This window comes from Papio anubis, chromosome 20 (assembly GCF_008728515.1).
Source record: "Papio anubis isolate 15944 chromosome 20, Panubis1.0, whole genome shotgun sequence".
In the NCBI taxonomy this organism is placed as follows: Eukaryota; Metazoa; Chordata; class Mammalia; order Primates; family Cercopithecidae; genus Papio; species Papio anubis.
In genome coordinates this window covers 10,521,931-10,539,983 of record NC_044995.1, presented here as the reverse complement: position 1 = coordinate 10,539,983, position 18,053 = coordinate 10,521,931, and the positions used below count along the sequence as shown (strand labels likewise).

Sequence of the window (18,053 nt, the reverse complement as noted above, 5' to 3'; positions counted from 1 at the left end):
GTGATTTACATTGATTTTTTTACTAATCTTTTTAATGTTAAAGCAACTTTACATTTTGGGGATAAGCCCAACTTAGTTATTATGTTTATTCTTTTAATACATTTATGGATTCTGCTTGCTAATATTCTGTTTAGTGCTTTTGCATTTCATGAACGACGCTAGCCTTTAATTCTGTTTTCTTACAAAAATTGTAAGGATTATATTACAACTGATAAAATTCTTATTGGTTTATGGCATTAAGATTATGCTAGTCACAAAAAAAGGTGGGGAGTTTCTTCTCTTCTGATCCTGAAAAAGTTGATTTCTAAGAGTGGAATTATTTATTCTTTGAAAATCTGGTAAGAATCACCAGTGAAAGCTTCTAAGCCTAAAATTTTCTACATAAAAAGATTTGATTGATACATTTTTCTCTTGAGTACATTTATTTTAGAAGCTTATTGAGTCTTGAAAATACCTAAATTTTCAAGTTTATTGTGTAAAGTTGCTCATATTGAATCTTTTTAATATCGGTAGCATTTGTAGAAACGTTTCTTTGCCCATTCTTGGTATACACCTGCGCTGTTCAACGTGATAGCCAGCCACGTGTGACCACTGTGCACTTGGAATGTAGCTTGTCTGAATCTAGATGTGCCATAGTATAAAACAGTGAATCTTAAAGAGTTAATACAAAAAAAGTAAAATCTCATTAGTCATTTTTTGTACTGATTACATATTGAAGTGATATATGAATTACATATTGAAGTTTGATATATGGCTAAATAAGCTATATTATTAAAATCAGTTTCAAATATTTACTTTCACTTTTAATATGACTACTTGAAAATTTAATATTACATGTGTGGCTTGCATTATATTCTATAGGACGGCATTAACAAAAATTGGTTTTGCAAAGCACCACCTTGCAGGTTTCTCATCTTTTCCATTGGGATTTTCGTTTAATTAGTTTCTGTCCTTATTTTTATTTCCTTCTGTCCTTTAGGGGGTTTATTTTACCATGAAAAAAAAAAAACCCTTAAGTTCATTATTCTTTAGATTCCTTTCAAAATATATACATGTACTACAGCTCCATCTGAGTTTGTTGCAAAGTATATTCTCTTTTCATTTCAACATACATTCTAATTTCCATTATGATTTCTCTCCTTGGATTCCTGGACTGCATATGGGAAGTAATTATGTTCACCTCATAACATTTAAAGTTCAATTGAGTAAGAAGATAATTTAAAAATTAGCAGGAACCAAATAATGAATCAGATGATACTTTGTCTTAAATTCTATTTTGTCTGATTCATACAGTTTCATCAGCTTCCTTTGGTTTAATATTTGCAAGGTCTTTTTTCCTATCATTTTCATCGTTTTATTGAGGTAAAATTTACATGAGATTAACTATATTTAAGTGAACAGTTCAGTGGCATTTACTACAGTTCACAATGTTGTACAACCACAAGCTTACATTTTAATAAGAAACTTATAAACATTAGTTATGTTTTAATATGGTAATTTTTTTTAGCTGAGACATTTCATCTGTTTATATCTAATTACTAGTATATTTGAATTCAAATATATATCTTGTTTTATATTTTCTTATCTGTTCCTTCAATTTTTGTTTCCTCTTTTTTGGATTGGGTATTTTTAATCATTCTGTCTCCTCTTTTCTGCTAATTTGAGTATTCACTTTAATCTACCCCTTTATACTTTGTTATGGCGGTTATATACTTTTTCTATTAAATCTTCAAGACTGTATTATTTTTATACACAAACCACATTTTGTTTAGATTTATCCAGACATCTACCACTTCCTTTGCTCTGTCTCTCTTCCATCTGGAATGATTAACTTCGTCTAAGAAACAGTCTTTAGAATTACTTTTAGGAAGGATCTGGTGGTAAGAAATTGGAATTTATTTGAAAAGGTGTTTTATCCTCATTCTCGATAGTTTTTGGTGGCTATAGAATTCTAGGTTGACAATCCACCCTCCCCTCTCCCCACCATATTGAATATCTCCCTGTACTGCCCTCTGGTTTCCACTGTTACTCTTCACCCAAGTCTGTCTATCCTTTCTTGTAGATCATTTCCACCAGCTCCCAGCCCCTTGTTAAACCTTTCCAGGCCAACATCTTTATATCAGGTGTTCTGCAGTTTCTCCACTATTTATCCTGTTAAGCACTTATTTGGATGCTTGAATCTGAACTAGAATCTTTCATCAGTTACAGAAAAATTTTAGCCTTAAAATATTTTATCTTTCTGGGATTCCCAGTAAGTGTGTTAGAATGTCTTAATCATCTAAGTCTTATAAGCTAATTCTAAGTTTACCTATTTTTCTGTTTGCATGCTGCTTTCTAGGTAATCATAACCCATATTCCATTTTACTTTTTCTTTGATTATGTCTAATCTACTATTCAACTCCACATATTCGGTTATTCTAATTTCTAGTTGTATTATTTGCTCATTTAATCCCTAAGATTCAAACTGGTTATGTTTCTGTAAACATATTAAGTATAATTGCTTTATAGATAATTAGATAAAGTTTGGTAGGTGTTTGTATTTTGACTTGTCCTTGGCTCAATGTGCTTTATTTCCTTGTGGTTTGGGTTATTTTAACTGTGTGGTATTTACTGACCTTAAAAATTCCTTTTAGGAATAAGCCAAGGTCAAGGATGTCATCCTATTACCTACCTCCAGAGGCGATTTGCTCTTGTTTCTTTCAGGTGTCGGCTTCAGTACTAGTTTAAGGTTATGTTGTGTTTTTTAAAAATATGTCTTAAGGATTTTTGGAGAGCCTTAAGTGCTATCTACTTAGCCTGCTACTTTAGAATATTTCTGTTTAAGCTGGGTACACCTGTAATCCCAGCACTTTGGGAGGCTGAGGTGGATGGATCACGAGGTCAGTATATCTAGACTATCCTGGCTAACACGGTGAAACCCTGTCTCTACTAAAAATACAAAAAAATTAGCTGGGTGTGGTGGCAGACACCTGTAGTCCAGCTACTCGGGAGGCTGAGGCAGGAGAATGGCGGGAATCCGGGAGGCGGAGCTTGCAGTGAGCCAAGATCGCACCACTGCACTCCAGCCTGGGTGACAGAGTGAGACTCTGCCTCAAAAAAAAAAAAAGAATATTTCTGTTTATCTTCTAGATGCTTTTAAATGTTTTCTTAATATTGTATCTGACATTTTTGGTGTCTTTCAGTGTCAATGATTGGCCCAGATAGCCTAACACACCATCGGGAGAGAATGAATGCATTTTGTGTTTTTGGTATGTTATTTAACACACTCTTCAAGTGAGGAATACAAAATTCTAAACTCTGATTTCCTAATGGATTAGGTAAAAGTCATGCTGCCAAATTTCACAAGTCTGTATTTTTCAGGGAAAGAGCGTAACGTATTATCCTAACTGGTAACTCTAAAACACTGCCACCACCGCTACAGGGATGACCCAGATATTTCTATGTGATGACATGAAATTAAGTCTTTGCACTATCTCCTTTTTGCTGATCTCATGCTACCCTCTGTCTTCTTCTAAAGCATTCTCTGTTACACACATTAATTCTCACGTGTATTTTTGGATCTCCCGCCTTCACATTTTACCCTTCTACCTGGAATTTTGGCTTTATTTTTGGACCTGATGAAATTGTATTCATCTTGTAGAACACGCACCAAGTATCGTCTTAGCCATGAAATTGCCCCTCAGGTCCCAGACCTAATTCCGGCTCTCTCCGGCCTCTGCAGAACTATTTACAACATATTAAATCTGTGACACAGAAGTCAGGGTGCAGATTTGTTTACATGAACATCTCTACAAGAATCTGAGGCAACTATTTTTTAAACCTTCACATTCCCAGGCACAGACACTACGGCCTTCCTCAGTTCCAGGTGCCGTATTTTCAGAAGCGCATGCCCTTGAAAAGATGGCCTGGTCTTCCAAGAAATGGCAAAAAACCTACCACAGCGAATCCAGGCGGCAGTCTGGGCGTTTCAAGGCCTCGCAGAGGGTTTTCAGTCCTTCGTCCTTCAGGACATTGGCGCCGAGGTCTAGATAGCGCACGCTCTTGTTATGCAGAAGCATTTCAGAGATGTATTCACAGCACTGCTCACGGAGGTGGCAGTAAGCCAGCCTACGGGGACAAAACCACAAGGAGAAAAGAAGGAGAGTGAAGAGGGATGTGTCGTCTCAGGGAGCTTTGCTTAATCTCATATTCAGGGTAGTATTTCTATAATCTCACAAACTCCCCAACTGAGATGAAGTTCTGGATTATCTGAAAACACCCTCTCTCATTTCTTCTTTTCTTTGAGACAGAGTTTTGCTCTCGTCACCCAGACTGGAGTGCAACAGTGCGATCTCAGCTCACTGCGACCTCCACCTCCCGGGTTCAAGTGATTCTCCTGCCTTAGCCTTCCAAGTAGCTGAGATTACAGGCACCCAAAACCATACCTGGCTAATTTTTGTATTTTTAGTAGAGATGGGGTTTCACCGTATGGGCCAGGCTGGTCTCGAACTCCTGACCTCAGGTGATCTGCCCACCTCAGCCTCCCAAAGTGCTGGGATTATGAGACATGAGCTACCACGTCTGACCCTCTCATTTCTTCTTACTTGTACGATAGAAGAATCAAAGTAAGAGGGTAACGCAGAAGAAAAAAGTATCGTGTAATATGGCATAGCTAATACTCTAATAGGGCTTTAATTTTGGTTCTAATTCTTCATTTGATGATGTCCTTAGACAAGACATGGGCCTTCTGAGACTCTTCTCTCATGGACTGCTAAAGTGCATTGATTACCTCGTGTGTAGTATCCTCAACTTTTTCAATTTCATTATTCTTTAAAATAATAGGTTCGGCCGGGCGCGGTGGCTCAAGCCTGTAATCCCAGCACTTTGGGAGGCCGAGGCGGGTGGATCACGAGGTCAGAAGATCGAGACTATCCTGGCTAACATGGTGAAGCTGGGAGCACAGCGAGACTCCGTCTCAAAAAAAAAAAAATAAAAATAAAAAAATAAATAAATAAATAAAATAAAATAAAATAAAATAATAGGTTCAAAACTTTTTTTTTTTTTTTTTCCCGAGACAGGGCCTGGCTCTGTCACCTAGGCTGGAGTGCAGTGGCATGATCACAGCTCATTGCAGCCTCTACCTCCCGGGGCTCAAGGGATCCTCCCACCTCAGTACCTCAGTCTACTGAGTAGCTGAAACTGCAGGTGTGTGCCACCACACCAAGCAATTTTTTTTTTTGTCAGGATAGGGTTTCGCCATGTTGCCCAGGCTGGTCTTGAACTCCTGCGCTCAAACGATTCACCTGCCTTGGCGTCCCAAAGTGTTGGGAATATAGGTGGGAGCCTCCACTCCCGGCCAGTTTATGATTTTTTTTTTTTTAAAGGATCCATGTTCGCTTTGAAAAAAAGTGTGGAGTAGAAAAAAAAAAAAAACTGGAGGGTGAAAGCTAGTGATGAATGAACCACACATGGCCTACAGATATTTAAATTTTCTGGCACTTTCATGTTTAACAAAATCAGTTGGCAATCTATAACCATCATTGACATTTTATATGAAATCTAGATTTCAACCTCTGTTGAAAACTGGGCTATCTGGTAATAAGGAGTCACATTCCTACGTGGAAATCCAACAGGCTAGGACAGAACGGGCAGCTGCTTCCTGTCGACAGACACAAGATCTGCATTTCCACGCAGGCCTCACCCAGCTTGCTTCTTTGATGGCTCTCAATTTTCTGGCACATCCAGGCATTTGTGGGCTTTTGTTGTTGTTGTTTCCTTTGAGACTTGCTCTGTCTCCCAGGCTGGAGTGCGGTGGTGCGATCTTGGCTCACTGCAACCTCTGCCGCCCAGGTTCAAGCGATTCTCCTGCCTCAGCTTCCCTCGAGAGTAGCTGGGATTACAGGCATGCACCCCTATGCCCAGCTGATTTTTGTATTTTGTATTTTTAGTAGAGATGGGGTTTCACCAACTCTGGGAGTCTACCAACTTCCATCTGGGTTCCCCTTCCTAAACTGCATCCTGAAATCTCTCCCCAGGTAGTAACCAAGGACAAATACAGGACTCACGTGTTTGTCCCTCATCGCTCAGGAGTCACTGTCCTTCACTGCCTGATGTCTGAGGTCTTAAACAGTTGCTTTATTTAGTTGGTTATTTTTGGTTGTTTTGGGTGGCAGGTTAAGTCCTGTCCCCATCCCTCTATTTTAGCGTGAGGTGTAAATCCTCTCATTTTCTTGACATTTTCAGAACACTCTCACTTTCACGTTGTTCATGTTTCAAAATGCCCAAAAGTATAAAGAGGGAAAAATCTCCGTCCTCCCCTATCTCCCAGCTTCCCAGTTCTATTTCTCACAGGCAGCCTGTATTACACTATTTCTTCCAATGATATTTGCATATTAAAAAACAGACACACGCAAGACCAGCCTGACCAACATGGAGAAATCCCATCTCTCCTAAAAATACAAAATTAGCCAGGCGTGGTGGCACATGCCTATAATCCCAGCTACTCGGGAGGCTGAGGCAGGGGAATTGCTTGAATCTGGGAGGCAGAGGTTGCAATGAGCCGAGATCACTCCACTGCACTCCAGCCTGAGCAACAAGAGCAAAACTTCACCTCAAAAAAAAAAAAAAAAAAGGTTGGGCACGGTGGCTCACACCTGTAATCCCAGTACTTTGGGAGGCCGAGACGGGCAGAGCACGAGGTCAGGAGATCGAGACCGTCCTGGCTAACACGGTGAACATCAAGAACACTGCCTAACATCGAGATCATCCTGGCTAACACGGCTAACACCCCATCTCTACTAAAAATACAGAAAATTAGCCAGGCGTGGTGGTGGGCGCCTGTAGTCCCAGCTACTCGGGAGGCTGAGGCAGGAGAATGGCGTGAACCCGGGAGGTGGAGCTTGCAGTGAGCCGAGATCCGGCCACTGCACTCCAGCCTGGGGGACAGAGCGAGACTCTGTCTCAAAAAAAAAAAAAAAAAAGACACAAATGCATATATATTCTTCTGTCTTCCCCTCCTTTTTTTTTTTTTATAAGTATCGCCTAAAGATATTAGAATTCCATTAATCGGTAAATCAACTGGCCTTTACCACTTACTCATCTGTCTTCCTTCTGTGTTTTACGTACCCTAAAACTGGCTTGAATAGTCTCTTCTCATCCAATTACTGCAAGAACATCACATGTAGTACTAACTGGGGTCAAGAGGCCCACAGACATTTTGCTCTGCTACGGTCCCAAGTACCTACCGAGTCCACCCTACGTGCCCTAAGTAACCGTTATCAACACAGGAAGTACCACGTGTGTTGCGGGTGCATTAATCCAACCTCCTCACAGCTTTGAAATGTAGTACGTGTTCTGTCTAGACAATCTCAATTGATAGCCGTAAGACCTCTAAGACAGGATCTCTACCTCCATTCAAGGTTAAATATTTTGCTCAAGAAGACAGTGCCTACGTGGTAAATCCTGAAATAGAACTCAAATCTTTTCTGATTCTTAAGCACGAGCTTTTAAACCTCTGCTATGTGGCTTCCATCAATGAGCAGATTGTTGTCAATAGGCCCAGGTTTGGACTGTCGCCACGGCCCCCCGCGTCCCCCGACATCCACTCACATCAGGTATACCAGGACCGTGTCTGGGTTGCACAGAGCTTCACACAGAAGAGGCAAGCCTGCGTCTAAGTCGTTGCAGGATACATTCAGATACGTCAGCTTCTTGTTGTTGGTTAGAAGGCAGGCAAGGACTTCACAATCGATGGGTGAGAGGAAACAATCTACCAGCCTGCAGGAAAGGGAAAATGTCACATTCTGTTGGTTTCTAGTTCCCGGACTCATTCCTCTTGCTAATCCTATAAGAGTTGGGAAGCCCACATTTGCCATCCTTGAGAGACTCATTGCCTCCCAACCCCTTTCTTGATCCCTGTCAACCCGGTCTCTGGGGTACAGAGACAGCCAACCTGAGATGCACCGTTTCAGTTATACACACGCTTGGCTTACGGTCTGTGGGCTACAGAGACGGCCAACCTGAGATGCACCATCTCAGTTATACACATGCTTGGCTTACGGTCTCTGGGGTACAGAGATAGCCAACCTGAGATGCACCATCTCAGTTATACGCGTGCTTGGCTTACGGTCTGTGGGCTACAGAGATGGCCAACCTGAGATGCACCATCTCAGTTATATGCATGCTTCGCTTAGCCTCCCCCAGTAACTCATCTCACTGCACTTGGAGAAAATCCCAAAATATACAACATGATCCACGAGGGTCCTACCCATTCCCAAGCCCCCGTGTCCCAGTCACCCTGGTTCTTTTCAGTTGCTTGACAACACCAGTTTCATTCTCTAAGGTATTATTCATGTTTGATCCTCCCCAAACTCATCTTCAGAGGCTCCTTTACCGAACTTGGGCTATTTTGCATGTGTGCACCCCAAGTGGAATGCTCTTTTTCTGGCCTGTGGTTAGACTCATCCTTATCATTCAGGTCTTTGCTCAAGTAATATCTCCTCAAAGAACATGGAAGAAGCCTTGAACCTGAGTCCCATAGGACTCCTTTTTTGGGGGCTTGAGTTGATTTGTGTTGCCAGTAGTTGTGGTTTTCTATTACCTCAACCACACTCCTTACCTCTGGCTGCCACAAAAAATAAACTAAACTCAGAGACAACAGCATAAAGATGAAAGCCATCATGGGAGTTGTCAAGAAATAAACGTGGAATTGGCAAGTCACCGAGTCCACGGCTCCTCAGGCCTCTGCAGGAGGGCTCTGTGGCCATGCATGCTTTTAACGTTGTTTCTAGCTTCAAGATATAGGTTGGCGCGGCCGGGTGCAGTGGCTCAAGCCTGTAATCCCAGCACTTTGGGAGGCCAAGGAGGGTGGATCACGAGGTCAAGAGATCAAGACCATCCTGGCCAGCATGGTGAAACCCCGTCTCTACTAAAAATACGAAAATTAGACGGGCATGGTGGCAGGCGCCTGTAGTCCCAGCTACTCAGGAAGCTGAGGCAGGAGAATTGCTTGAACCGGGAGGCTGAGGTTGCAGTGAACAGAGAGCACACCGCTGCACTTCAGCCTGGGTGCAGACAGAGCGAGACTCCCTCTAAAAAACAAAACAAACAAAAACAACAACTCTCTCTCTGTATATATATACACATACACACATATATATGTGTATACACACATACACACATATATACACGCATATATATACACATATGTGCGTGTGTGTGTGTGTGTGTATGTTGGTACAAAAGTCATTTGCTATTAATGGCAGAAACTGCAATTACCTTTGCACCAACCTAATATTTTCAAGGAGTGAAAAAAATACAATGTGGCCTACTTCGCACTATTCACAAAAATTTACTCAAAATGGATCATACAGTCTTCAATGTAAGAGGCAAAACAAAACTTTTAAAAGAAAACAAAGGGCCAGGCACAGTGGCTCACACCTGTAATCCTATCACTCTGGAAGGCCAAGACAGTCGGATCACCTAAGGTCAGGGGTTTGAGACCAGCCTGGCCAACATAGTGAAACCCCATCTCTACCAAATAAAAAAAAAGATACAAAAATTAGTCAGGCATGGTGGTGCACACCTGTAATCCCAGCTACTCGGGAGGCTGAGGTAGAAGAATCACTTGAACCCAGGAGGTGAAGGTTGTGTAAACTGAGATTGCACCACTGCACTCCAGCCTTGGCAACAGAGTGAGACTCATCTCAAATTTGGGGGGAAAAAGAAAAGAAAAAGTTAATCTTAATGAACTTCGGTTAGGCAATGGTTTTGTAGCAATTACACCAAAAGCACAAGAGACAAAATAAAAAAATAAAGTGTACTCAGATTAGAAGCTTTTGTGCTTCAAAAGGACACCATTAAGAAAGTGAAAAGAAAACTCAGAATGGCAGAAAATATTCACAAAGCATGTCTCATATATAACTTGTAATCAGAAAATATAAAGAACCCAATTAAAAATGTGCAAAGGTGTTGCCAACAACCATATGAAAAATGCTCATTAATCATTAGAAAAGTGCAAATCAAAGCCACAAGGAGACACCATCTCACACAAGTCAGAATGGCTATTATTAAAAAGTCAAGAAATAATATATGCTGGTGAGGTTGCAGAGAAAAGTGTACACTTATACATTTTTGTAGGAATGTAAATTAGTTCAGCCATGATGGAAAGCTGTTTGGCCATTTCTGGAAGAACTTCAAATACAGCTACCATCAAGCCAGCAATCCCATTATTGGGTATACATTGGAATATAAATCATTCTATTATAAAGACATATGCACCTGTATGCTCATCACAGCACTATTCACCTAAATACCCATCAACAGTGGGCTAGATAAAGAAAATGTGGTACATATACACTACGGAATACTATGCAGCCATAAAAAAGAATAAGAGAAAATCCTTTGTAGCAACATGGATGGAGTTGGAGGCCATTATCCTTAGCAAACTAATGCAGGAACAGAAATCCAAGTATCACATGTTCTCACTTATAAGTGGAAGCTAAACACCAAGTACATATAGACATGAAGAAGAAAACAACAGACACCAGGGCCTGCTTGAGAGCCGAGGGTGGGAAGAAGGTGAGGAAGAAAAAACTACCTATCTGGTACTATGCTTATTAACAGGTGATGAAATAATTTGTATACCAAACCTCCATGACATGCAATTTACTTAAATAATAAACTTGTACCTGTACCCCTGAATGTAAGATAAAAGTTTTTAAAAATGTGTGAAGGACTGGAAAATACATTTCTCCAAAGAAGATACAGAAATAATCAAAACGCACAGGAAAAGATGCTCAATATCATTAGTCATTCAGGAAAAGTAAATCAAAACCACAATGAGATGCTCCTTCACACCCACTAGGATGAGTATAATAAAAAAAAAAAAAAGTAAATATAAGTAATAATTTTAAAAATGTAAGTAAATAAGTAAAAAATAAGCAAAGATGTGGAGAAAATAGAACTCTCAGACATTGCTGGTGGGAATATAGAATTGTGCAGTCACTGAGGAAAATATAACCTGGTGGTTTCTCTAAAAGTTAAATATGGAATTACTATATAACCTAGCAATTCTACTCCTGGTTACAAGCCCAAAAGAAGTGAAAGCAGGTGTTCAAACATGAGTGTTCACAGAGCTCTATTCAGAGTAGCTAAAAGGTGGTAACAACCCAAGTGTTCATCACTAGATGACTAGAAGAACAAAATGGGGAATATCTAGACAGTGGAATACTATTTAGCCAAGAAAAGGAATGACGTACTGATACATGGTACAATTTGGATAAACCTTGAAAACATTCTGCTAAGTGAAAGTAAGCCATTCGCAAAAGACCACATGTGATTCAACTTATATGAGATGCCTAGGATAGGAAAATCCAATAGGACTGAAAGTTTATCAGTAATTCCCAGGGACCAGAGAGATAAGGGCATGAAGAGTGAATGCTAACAGGTATGGGGTTTCTTTCTGAGATAATGAAAACATTCTAAAAATCAGACAGTCATGATGGTTGTACATCCTCATGAATATATGAGATCACTAAACTGTATAAAGTGTACAATTATACTTTAAAAGCATTTAAAGTATATAATTATACTTTAAAAGCATAAAGTATACAATTATACTTTAAAAGCACATTTTAAAGTATAAAGCATATGAAGTACACACTTTAAAAGTATGTTCTGGGGTATGTGGCTATCACAATAAAGCTGTTATTTAAAAAAAAAAAGGGGGGGAGTTTGGGTCTTTTTGTGTTTGGTTGATGCAAGCTCAGAAAAATGGCCGGCAAAGACTAGTATAGAGAAGTATTTGAATGTGTGGGTACCAACGAAGATAAGTAGAGGGTAAGTATTTTGAGGAAACCCTTATTTAATTGCAAAAAAAAAAAAATGCTTGAATTAAAACATACATACTGGCAAGCACACACAATGGTTAAGTGCCAGCCAATGGACTGTCATGAATTTAAGGCACTTGAGTTACCAGCATGTCAAGAAACAGAGCGGGTTCATCATCTCCTGTATCCCTTTCCAGTCACGATCTTAACAAAGGTAACTGCTGTCAGATACGGTTCGGCTGTGTCCCCACCCAACTCTCACGTCGAACTGTAATCCCAGTGTTGGAGGAGGGGTCTGGCGGGTGATGGAATCATGGGGATGGTTTCTAGCGGTTTAGCACCATCCCCTAGTGTTGTTCCTGTGCGAGTCCTCACGCGAGCTGGTTGTTTGAAAGTGTGTAGCACCTCCCCCTTTTCTCTCTTCTTCCTGCTCCCCCGCGTAAGACATGCCTGCTTTCCCTTTGCCTTCTGCCACGACTGCAGGTTTCCTGAGGCCTCCCCAGAAGCAGAAACCTGTACATCCTGCAGAACCATAAGCCAATTACACTTCTTTTCTTTATAAATTACCCAGTCTCAGGTATGTCTTTATAGCAGCAAGAGAACGGAGGAATACACTGCCCGAACCTCCAACACCAGAGCTTGCCCATCTTTGAACTTTACAGGAGTAAAGCCAGAGCCTTGCCCATCTTTGAACTTCACAGGCATAAAGCCATAGGATGTACTCTTGAGTCTGGCTCATTGCCATCAACAATGTCTGAGATTCATCCCAGTTTTTGCATACGGCCGGCAGTATTCATTCTCATGGAACAGGAGCATGTATCCACAGGTTTCTCATCCAACTTACTGTCAGTAGTATTTCTACTTCTCAGAGATTATGAACACCTGCTGGGAATGCTTTAGTGTCTGTCTTTCAGCAAACTGAGACAGTCCCTCTGTCCACCTCCAGGTGGAATTACTGGGTTACACAATCTGCCAGAATCCATGAAGGCTAAAGACAAACACGCAGTTTTCTGAAATGACTGCATCGATTGAGAAACTTTAACCTCCCTCTTCAAGTTCTCAGGAAACTAAGTTTGCACACAAATCCTAAAAGGAAAAGGTGGATGTGTGAAAACTATGCAGCCCCTCCCTGCAAAAAGAAATGCATAGTCTTCTCTGAAATCCCATCAGTGGTCTCAATAAACGCAGACTTACGCTAGCTCTTTTACGTTGCCCGCTGGGTAGTTCAAGGCATCACAGAGGGACCTGACGTCATCACGAGAGAGTTTCGTGAGGGTGAAGCTCAGGTATTTCAAGTCTGGCTGATAAAAGAGCACCTCAAAGAGCTGACCACTCGGACCAGAAAAGGAAACATTATTTATTCTGCAAAAACAAAGAAAATTTTGGATGAGTCTTATCTACCGGGAGCACAGCCTGCACACCTATGTTTGTCTCTTATCATCCATAATGAACTCATTCTCTGATTTCGCAGCCCAGTGACACAGCTCAGTGGTTCTCAACTTGAGAGATTTTGGCCCCACAAGGGACAGCTGGCAGTGTCTGGACACTATTTCGGTTATCTGGACAAGGGGAAGCTATTAGCATTTGGAGGGTAGAGACCAGGGATGCATCTTAATACCCTACAATGCACCAAACAGCCCTATGATGAAGAATGAGCTGCAATGAGATATCCAGAAGTGCTGAGGTTGAGAAACGGCTCTGGGTGTTAATTCTCTGCTTGTGCAGTTAGCCTCGACTGAAAGCTAGAGGTGAGATGAATGTCATCTCCGTGACATACTCGAGTCAAGGTCGATTCTCCACTTACCCGAGCCTCTGAAGGCGACAGCTGGGATGCCTCAGCTGGTTACACCAGGTCACAAAGGTCGACTCGCTGAGGGTGCTGTCCTGTACCTGGAACTCTGTGAGGTGCCCGCTGGTAGTGAGCACAGAGCAGATGTGATGCCAACAGACAAGGCTGTAATCCGACCTGAGGTCAAGAAAGGACGAGCTTTCCACGGGCAGGCGGTCAACATAAGCCACTTGTAACACACACACGCACTACTCTGTCTTCTCAAACAGAAGGCGTCTGAGGCAGAGCCTCCTTCAGTCAGGAGATCCTTCAGGTAAGCTCACCTCATGTTAGTGGTTCTCAACCTGGGGTGACGTTTCCCCCCAGGGGACATTTGGGGATGTCCAGAGGCCTTTTGGGGTGTTATAGCTTGAGGGAGGGGTGCTTCTGGCGTCTACTGAGTAGAGACCAGGGATGTTTCTAAATATCCTACAATGCACAGCAAAGCCCCCCACTGTAACAGGAAAGCCAGCCCCCAAAACATCACCAGTGCCAAGGTTGAGAAACCCTATCTTATATCCAAAACAGGTTTTGTTTTGTTTTGTTTTGAGATGGAGTTTCACTCGTTGGCCAGGCTGAAGTGCAATGGTGCAATCTCGGTTCACTGCACCCTCCACTTCCCAGGTTCAAGCGATTCTCCTGCTTCAGCCTCCTGAGCAGCTGGGATTACAAGTGTGTGCTACCATGCGTGGCTAATTTTTGTAGTTTTAGTAGAGGCAGGGTTTCTCCATGTTGGCCAGGCTGGTCTCAAACTCCTAACCTCAAGTGATCCGCCTGCCTCAGCCTCCTGAAATACTGGGATTATGGGAACCCGCTACCATGCCCGGCTAATTTTAACATTTTTAGTAGAGACAGGGTTTCACCATGTTGCCCAGGCTGGTTTATAATAAAAGATGAGGCAGCACAGCCCAGCCATTAAGTTGACATCTTCAGCCTAGGCTCAGCCCTAAAACTCTCCACGTCCTAACTATGAGATCCTGGCAGCTCACCTGACCTCCAGTTTCCTCACCTGGAACAGGATAATAGGATCCACCACACGTGATTCTTTTGGGTTTTGAGATGGGGTCTTGCTCGGTTGCCTAGGCTGGGATACACAGTGGCACAATCATGGCTCACTGCAGTCTCTAACTCCAGGGCTCAAGCAAGCAATCCTCCTACTTCAGCCTCCCTCAAGTGGCTGTGCTATAGGCATGTGCTATCACACCTGGCTAGTTTAAAAAAAAAAAAAATTGTAAAAGTGGGGTCCTACTATTTTTCCCAGGCTGGTCTTAGCCCCCCCGGCTTCAAGCATCCTCCTGCTCAGCTTCCCAAAGTGTCGGGATTATAGGCGTGAGCCATAAGTTAAAATTTATATGATTTGGCCAGGCGGGGCAGCTCACACTTGTAATCCCAGCACTTTGGGAGGCTGAGGCGGGCAGATCATGAGGTCAGGAGATCGAGACCATCCTGGCTAACACGGTGAAACCCTGTCTCTACTAAAAATACAAAAAATTAGCCGGGCATGATGGTGGGCACCTGTAGTCCCAGCTACTCGGGAGACTGAGGCAGGAGAATGTTGTGAACCCGGGAGGCAGAGCTTGCAGTGAGCTGAGATCTCGCCACTGTACTCCAGCCTGGGGGACAGAGCAAGACTCAGTCTCAAAAAAAAAAAAAAAAAAAAGTGTATTATTTATGTAGGGTTTTGTTTGTTGTTGTTTTGTTTTGTTTTTTTGGAGATGGGAGTCTCACTGTCACCCAGTCTGGAGGGCAGTGGTGCGATCTCAGCTCACTGCAACCTCTGCCTCCCAGGCTCAAGTGATTCTCCTGCCTCAGCCTCCCGAGTAGCTGGGATTACAGGTGTGCACTACCACACCTGGCTAATTTTTGTATTTTTAGTAGAGACGAAGTGTCACCGTGTTGGTCAGGCTGGTCTTGAACTCCTGACCTTAAGTGATCCACCTGCCTCGGCCTCCCCCAGTGGTAGGGTTACAGGCATGAGCCACCACACCCGGGCTGTATGGTTTTTTTTTTTTTTTTTTTTTTTACAGTAAGTTTTCAAAGGTAATTTGCAGCTAAGAGGTCGAGACACATGAGTGTGGTGCTACGGAAATGATATCAATTATAGCACTGATCAGCTAATGCTTGAGAAAGTGCGAAACACTTCACACAGGTCCTCATATTCACTCCTCACAATACATGTGTTGTTATTCCCACATCTGTAATGGGGCCAACTGCGGCCACAGAAGGGCAAGGCTCACAAAGTCACAGAGCCCCTAAAGGGTTGGGCCAAGATGTGAGCTGAGATTTTGTGATAGAAAAAGGGAGTTTCTAACCATGATCCTATATTAAACACTCCATCAGCAAAACCCACTGGGAAATACAGACAGATTCTGAAAAGAGATAACAAGTCGTAGGACGGACTCACGTAGAGCTGTGTTCATCCTCTTTCTTAAAGACATTTTGAACGGAGAAAGAGAGTTTCCGCAAACTGGAGCAGTATTTTAAGCAGTAGGCAGAAACCACCAGGTCTGCGTTGTCAATAATATGAAAGTCAGCTTTTTGGAGGAGGTTCACTGCCTGCTTTACAAAGGCAGGATCCTGCATCTCGAAGAGACAGTAAAATATCGCCAAAGAATCCACCTGTCCCAGAGGATCGCCATGCTCCCCTAAGCTCTTCAGGCACTGGTGAAGTTGCTGCTTTATCTCTTGGGACAGTTGGAAGCCAAAAAACGCGTCCAGTTTCTGTTGTTCCTGTCTATTTAAAAGGCCAGTTAGAAAACAGCCCAGAAAAATCCAATGTGCTCTCCTTGTTTTTTCAAAATTGGCAACTAGCAATTCCTGTACACTTCTCACAGCTGGGTGAGGATGATCAAGGTGGCTCCTGAGCAAATAGAACAAGGCAGCACAGAACTCCTGGATACATGCGTGGAGGAACACGTAGGAGCTCTCACGCTCCCCGTACTTCAGGAGAACCTTGGTGCCCAGCAGCGTGGGGATGTCAGCCTCAACAACCCCATTTCTCTGGAGGTCGTCTTCACGAAACTCAAACGTGTCCGTCCACATGCCCTCTGCAGCCAGGGAGCACAGGGCCTTCAGCTGGCGCTGGCTTTGCGGAGTCGGACCCTCGGCACCCTCGGGTGTGAACAGGTTAAAGATGAAACAGGAGTACACAGAGGTAGTGCTCTGGCAGGTCAGGGCCAGGTCTTTTCCTTTCTGCATCTCTTGCTTCAGAGAAGTACAGAGGATCCAGCAGAGGAGCGGGATTTGGCATATGGAAAACAGTTGTTCACTTTCTCTTACAAGACTGAAGGCTTCCATGGCTCTTTTCGGGTCTTTAAAGAAACAGCAGAAATACACTAACCGATCGCTCTCGTTGAATCCCCGGGGCTCGTAGATTTCTGAGATGGCCACCCGATCCCGGAGCTCCTTTGGGCACACGGGTTGGACGGCCACGAGCAGGGAGGCCTCCGGGAGCACCTTCTTCCTCAGCAAACTGCTCAGAAGCACCTGCACCGGCCGTTTCTCCATCACGTCGTCGCACAGGGCCGAATCGGGTTCGTTCAAGCCGTCCTTCAACTCTTCGAAGCTGTCGATGACAAACAAGAGTCTCTCCGGCTGAGACACGATCTCTGTTATAGGAGCAGCGGGGTCGGGCCACTCTCTGGAAATCAGATCAGCCAAGCTCGTTGCCGGCAACTCCCTCAGTTCTCTGCAGCAGAAATAGAAAGTGTACAGGAACCTATCCCGAAAGATCTTGTTGTCTGACCAGGCCATCAGCAGCTTCATCAGGAGTGTCGTTTTTCCAATCCCTTGCGGTCCTTGAATGATCACCGTACGTGGCTGTTTCCCAGTTTCCTTGGGAGCAAAAAGGTGGTCCAAATGTTCACATTCTTCTTGCTTGACTTCCTCCTGGAAGTACAGGTGAATCTCAGTGACAGACTTGCTGGACCATAAGCGGCTGAATTTCCGCTTTGCATGAGCTTGATAGGTTTGTGTGTATCCTGAGTCAATGAGGGCAAGAGGAGAAAAAAACCACAAAGTTAAGCATTCCTGTATATATTCTTTGCCCCTGAAAATTTTTTTCTTCTAAAGATGTATCTTTCCAGGGGTCTACACACTGTGGCCCCCAGGCCAAACCTGGTCAGTCTGCTCTTATAAAGTTTCATGAGAACTTACTACGCCATTCACGGGTGTATTGTCTACAGGTGCCTTCGTGATTGAATAGCAGAGCTAAATAGCTGTGAGAGACTGTATGACCCACAAAGGCTAAAATGGAAAACTGTGTGGTCCTCTACACAAAAAGGTTGACAACTTCTTTCAATACACACACACACGCATGCACACACACACACACGTATTCACTGCTACTATGTAAAGTTTGACAACTTCTACTTTCACAGGTATTCATTGCTACTATGATAGCAAAATAACTGGAAAGT

At 42.9% G+C, this 18,053-nt stretch overlaps 1 protein-coding gene across 2 annotated transcripts in view; it reads right to left on the bottom strand.

The window, feature by feature from the left end:
- NLRP4 (NLR family pyrin domain containing 4) overlaps positions 1 to 18,053 on the bottom strand; it is a 42,059-nt gene that overhangs the window by 6,935 nt on the left and 17,071 nt on the right. For both annotated transcript variants that reach the window (XM_003916157.4, XM_021931465.2), the window contains 5 exons: positions 16,040 to 17,615; positions 13,612 to 13,773; positions 13,002 to 13,169; positions 7,588 to 7,755; positions 3,937 to 4,107 (listed from right to left, as the gene is read on the bottom strand). In XM_003916157.4, the coding sequence (XP_003916206.2) occupies positions 3,937 to 4,107; positions 7,588 to 7,755; positions 13,002 to 13,169; positions 13,612 to 13,773; positions 16,040 to 17,615 (2,245 nt within the window). The remainder of the gene's footprint in view (positions 1 to 3,936; positions 4,108 to 7,587; positions 7,756 to 13,001; positions 13,170 to 13,611; positions 13,774 to 16,039; positions 17,616 to 18,053) is intronic.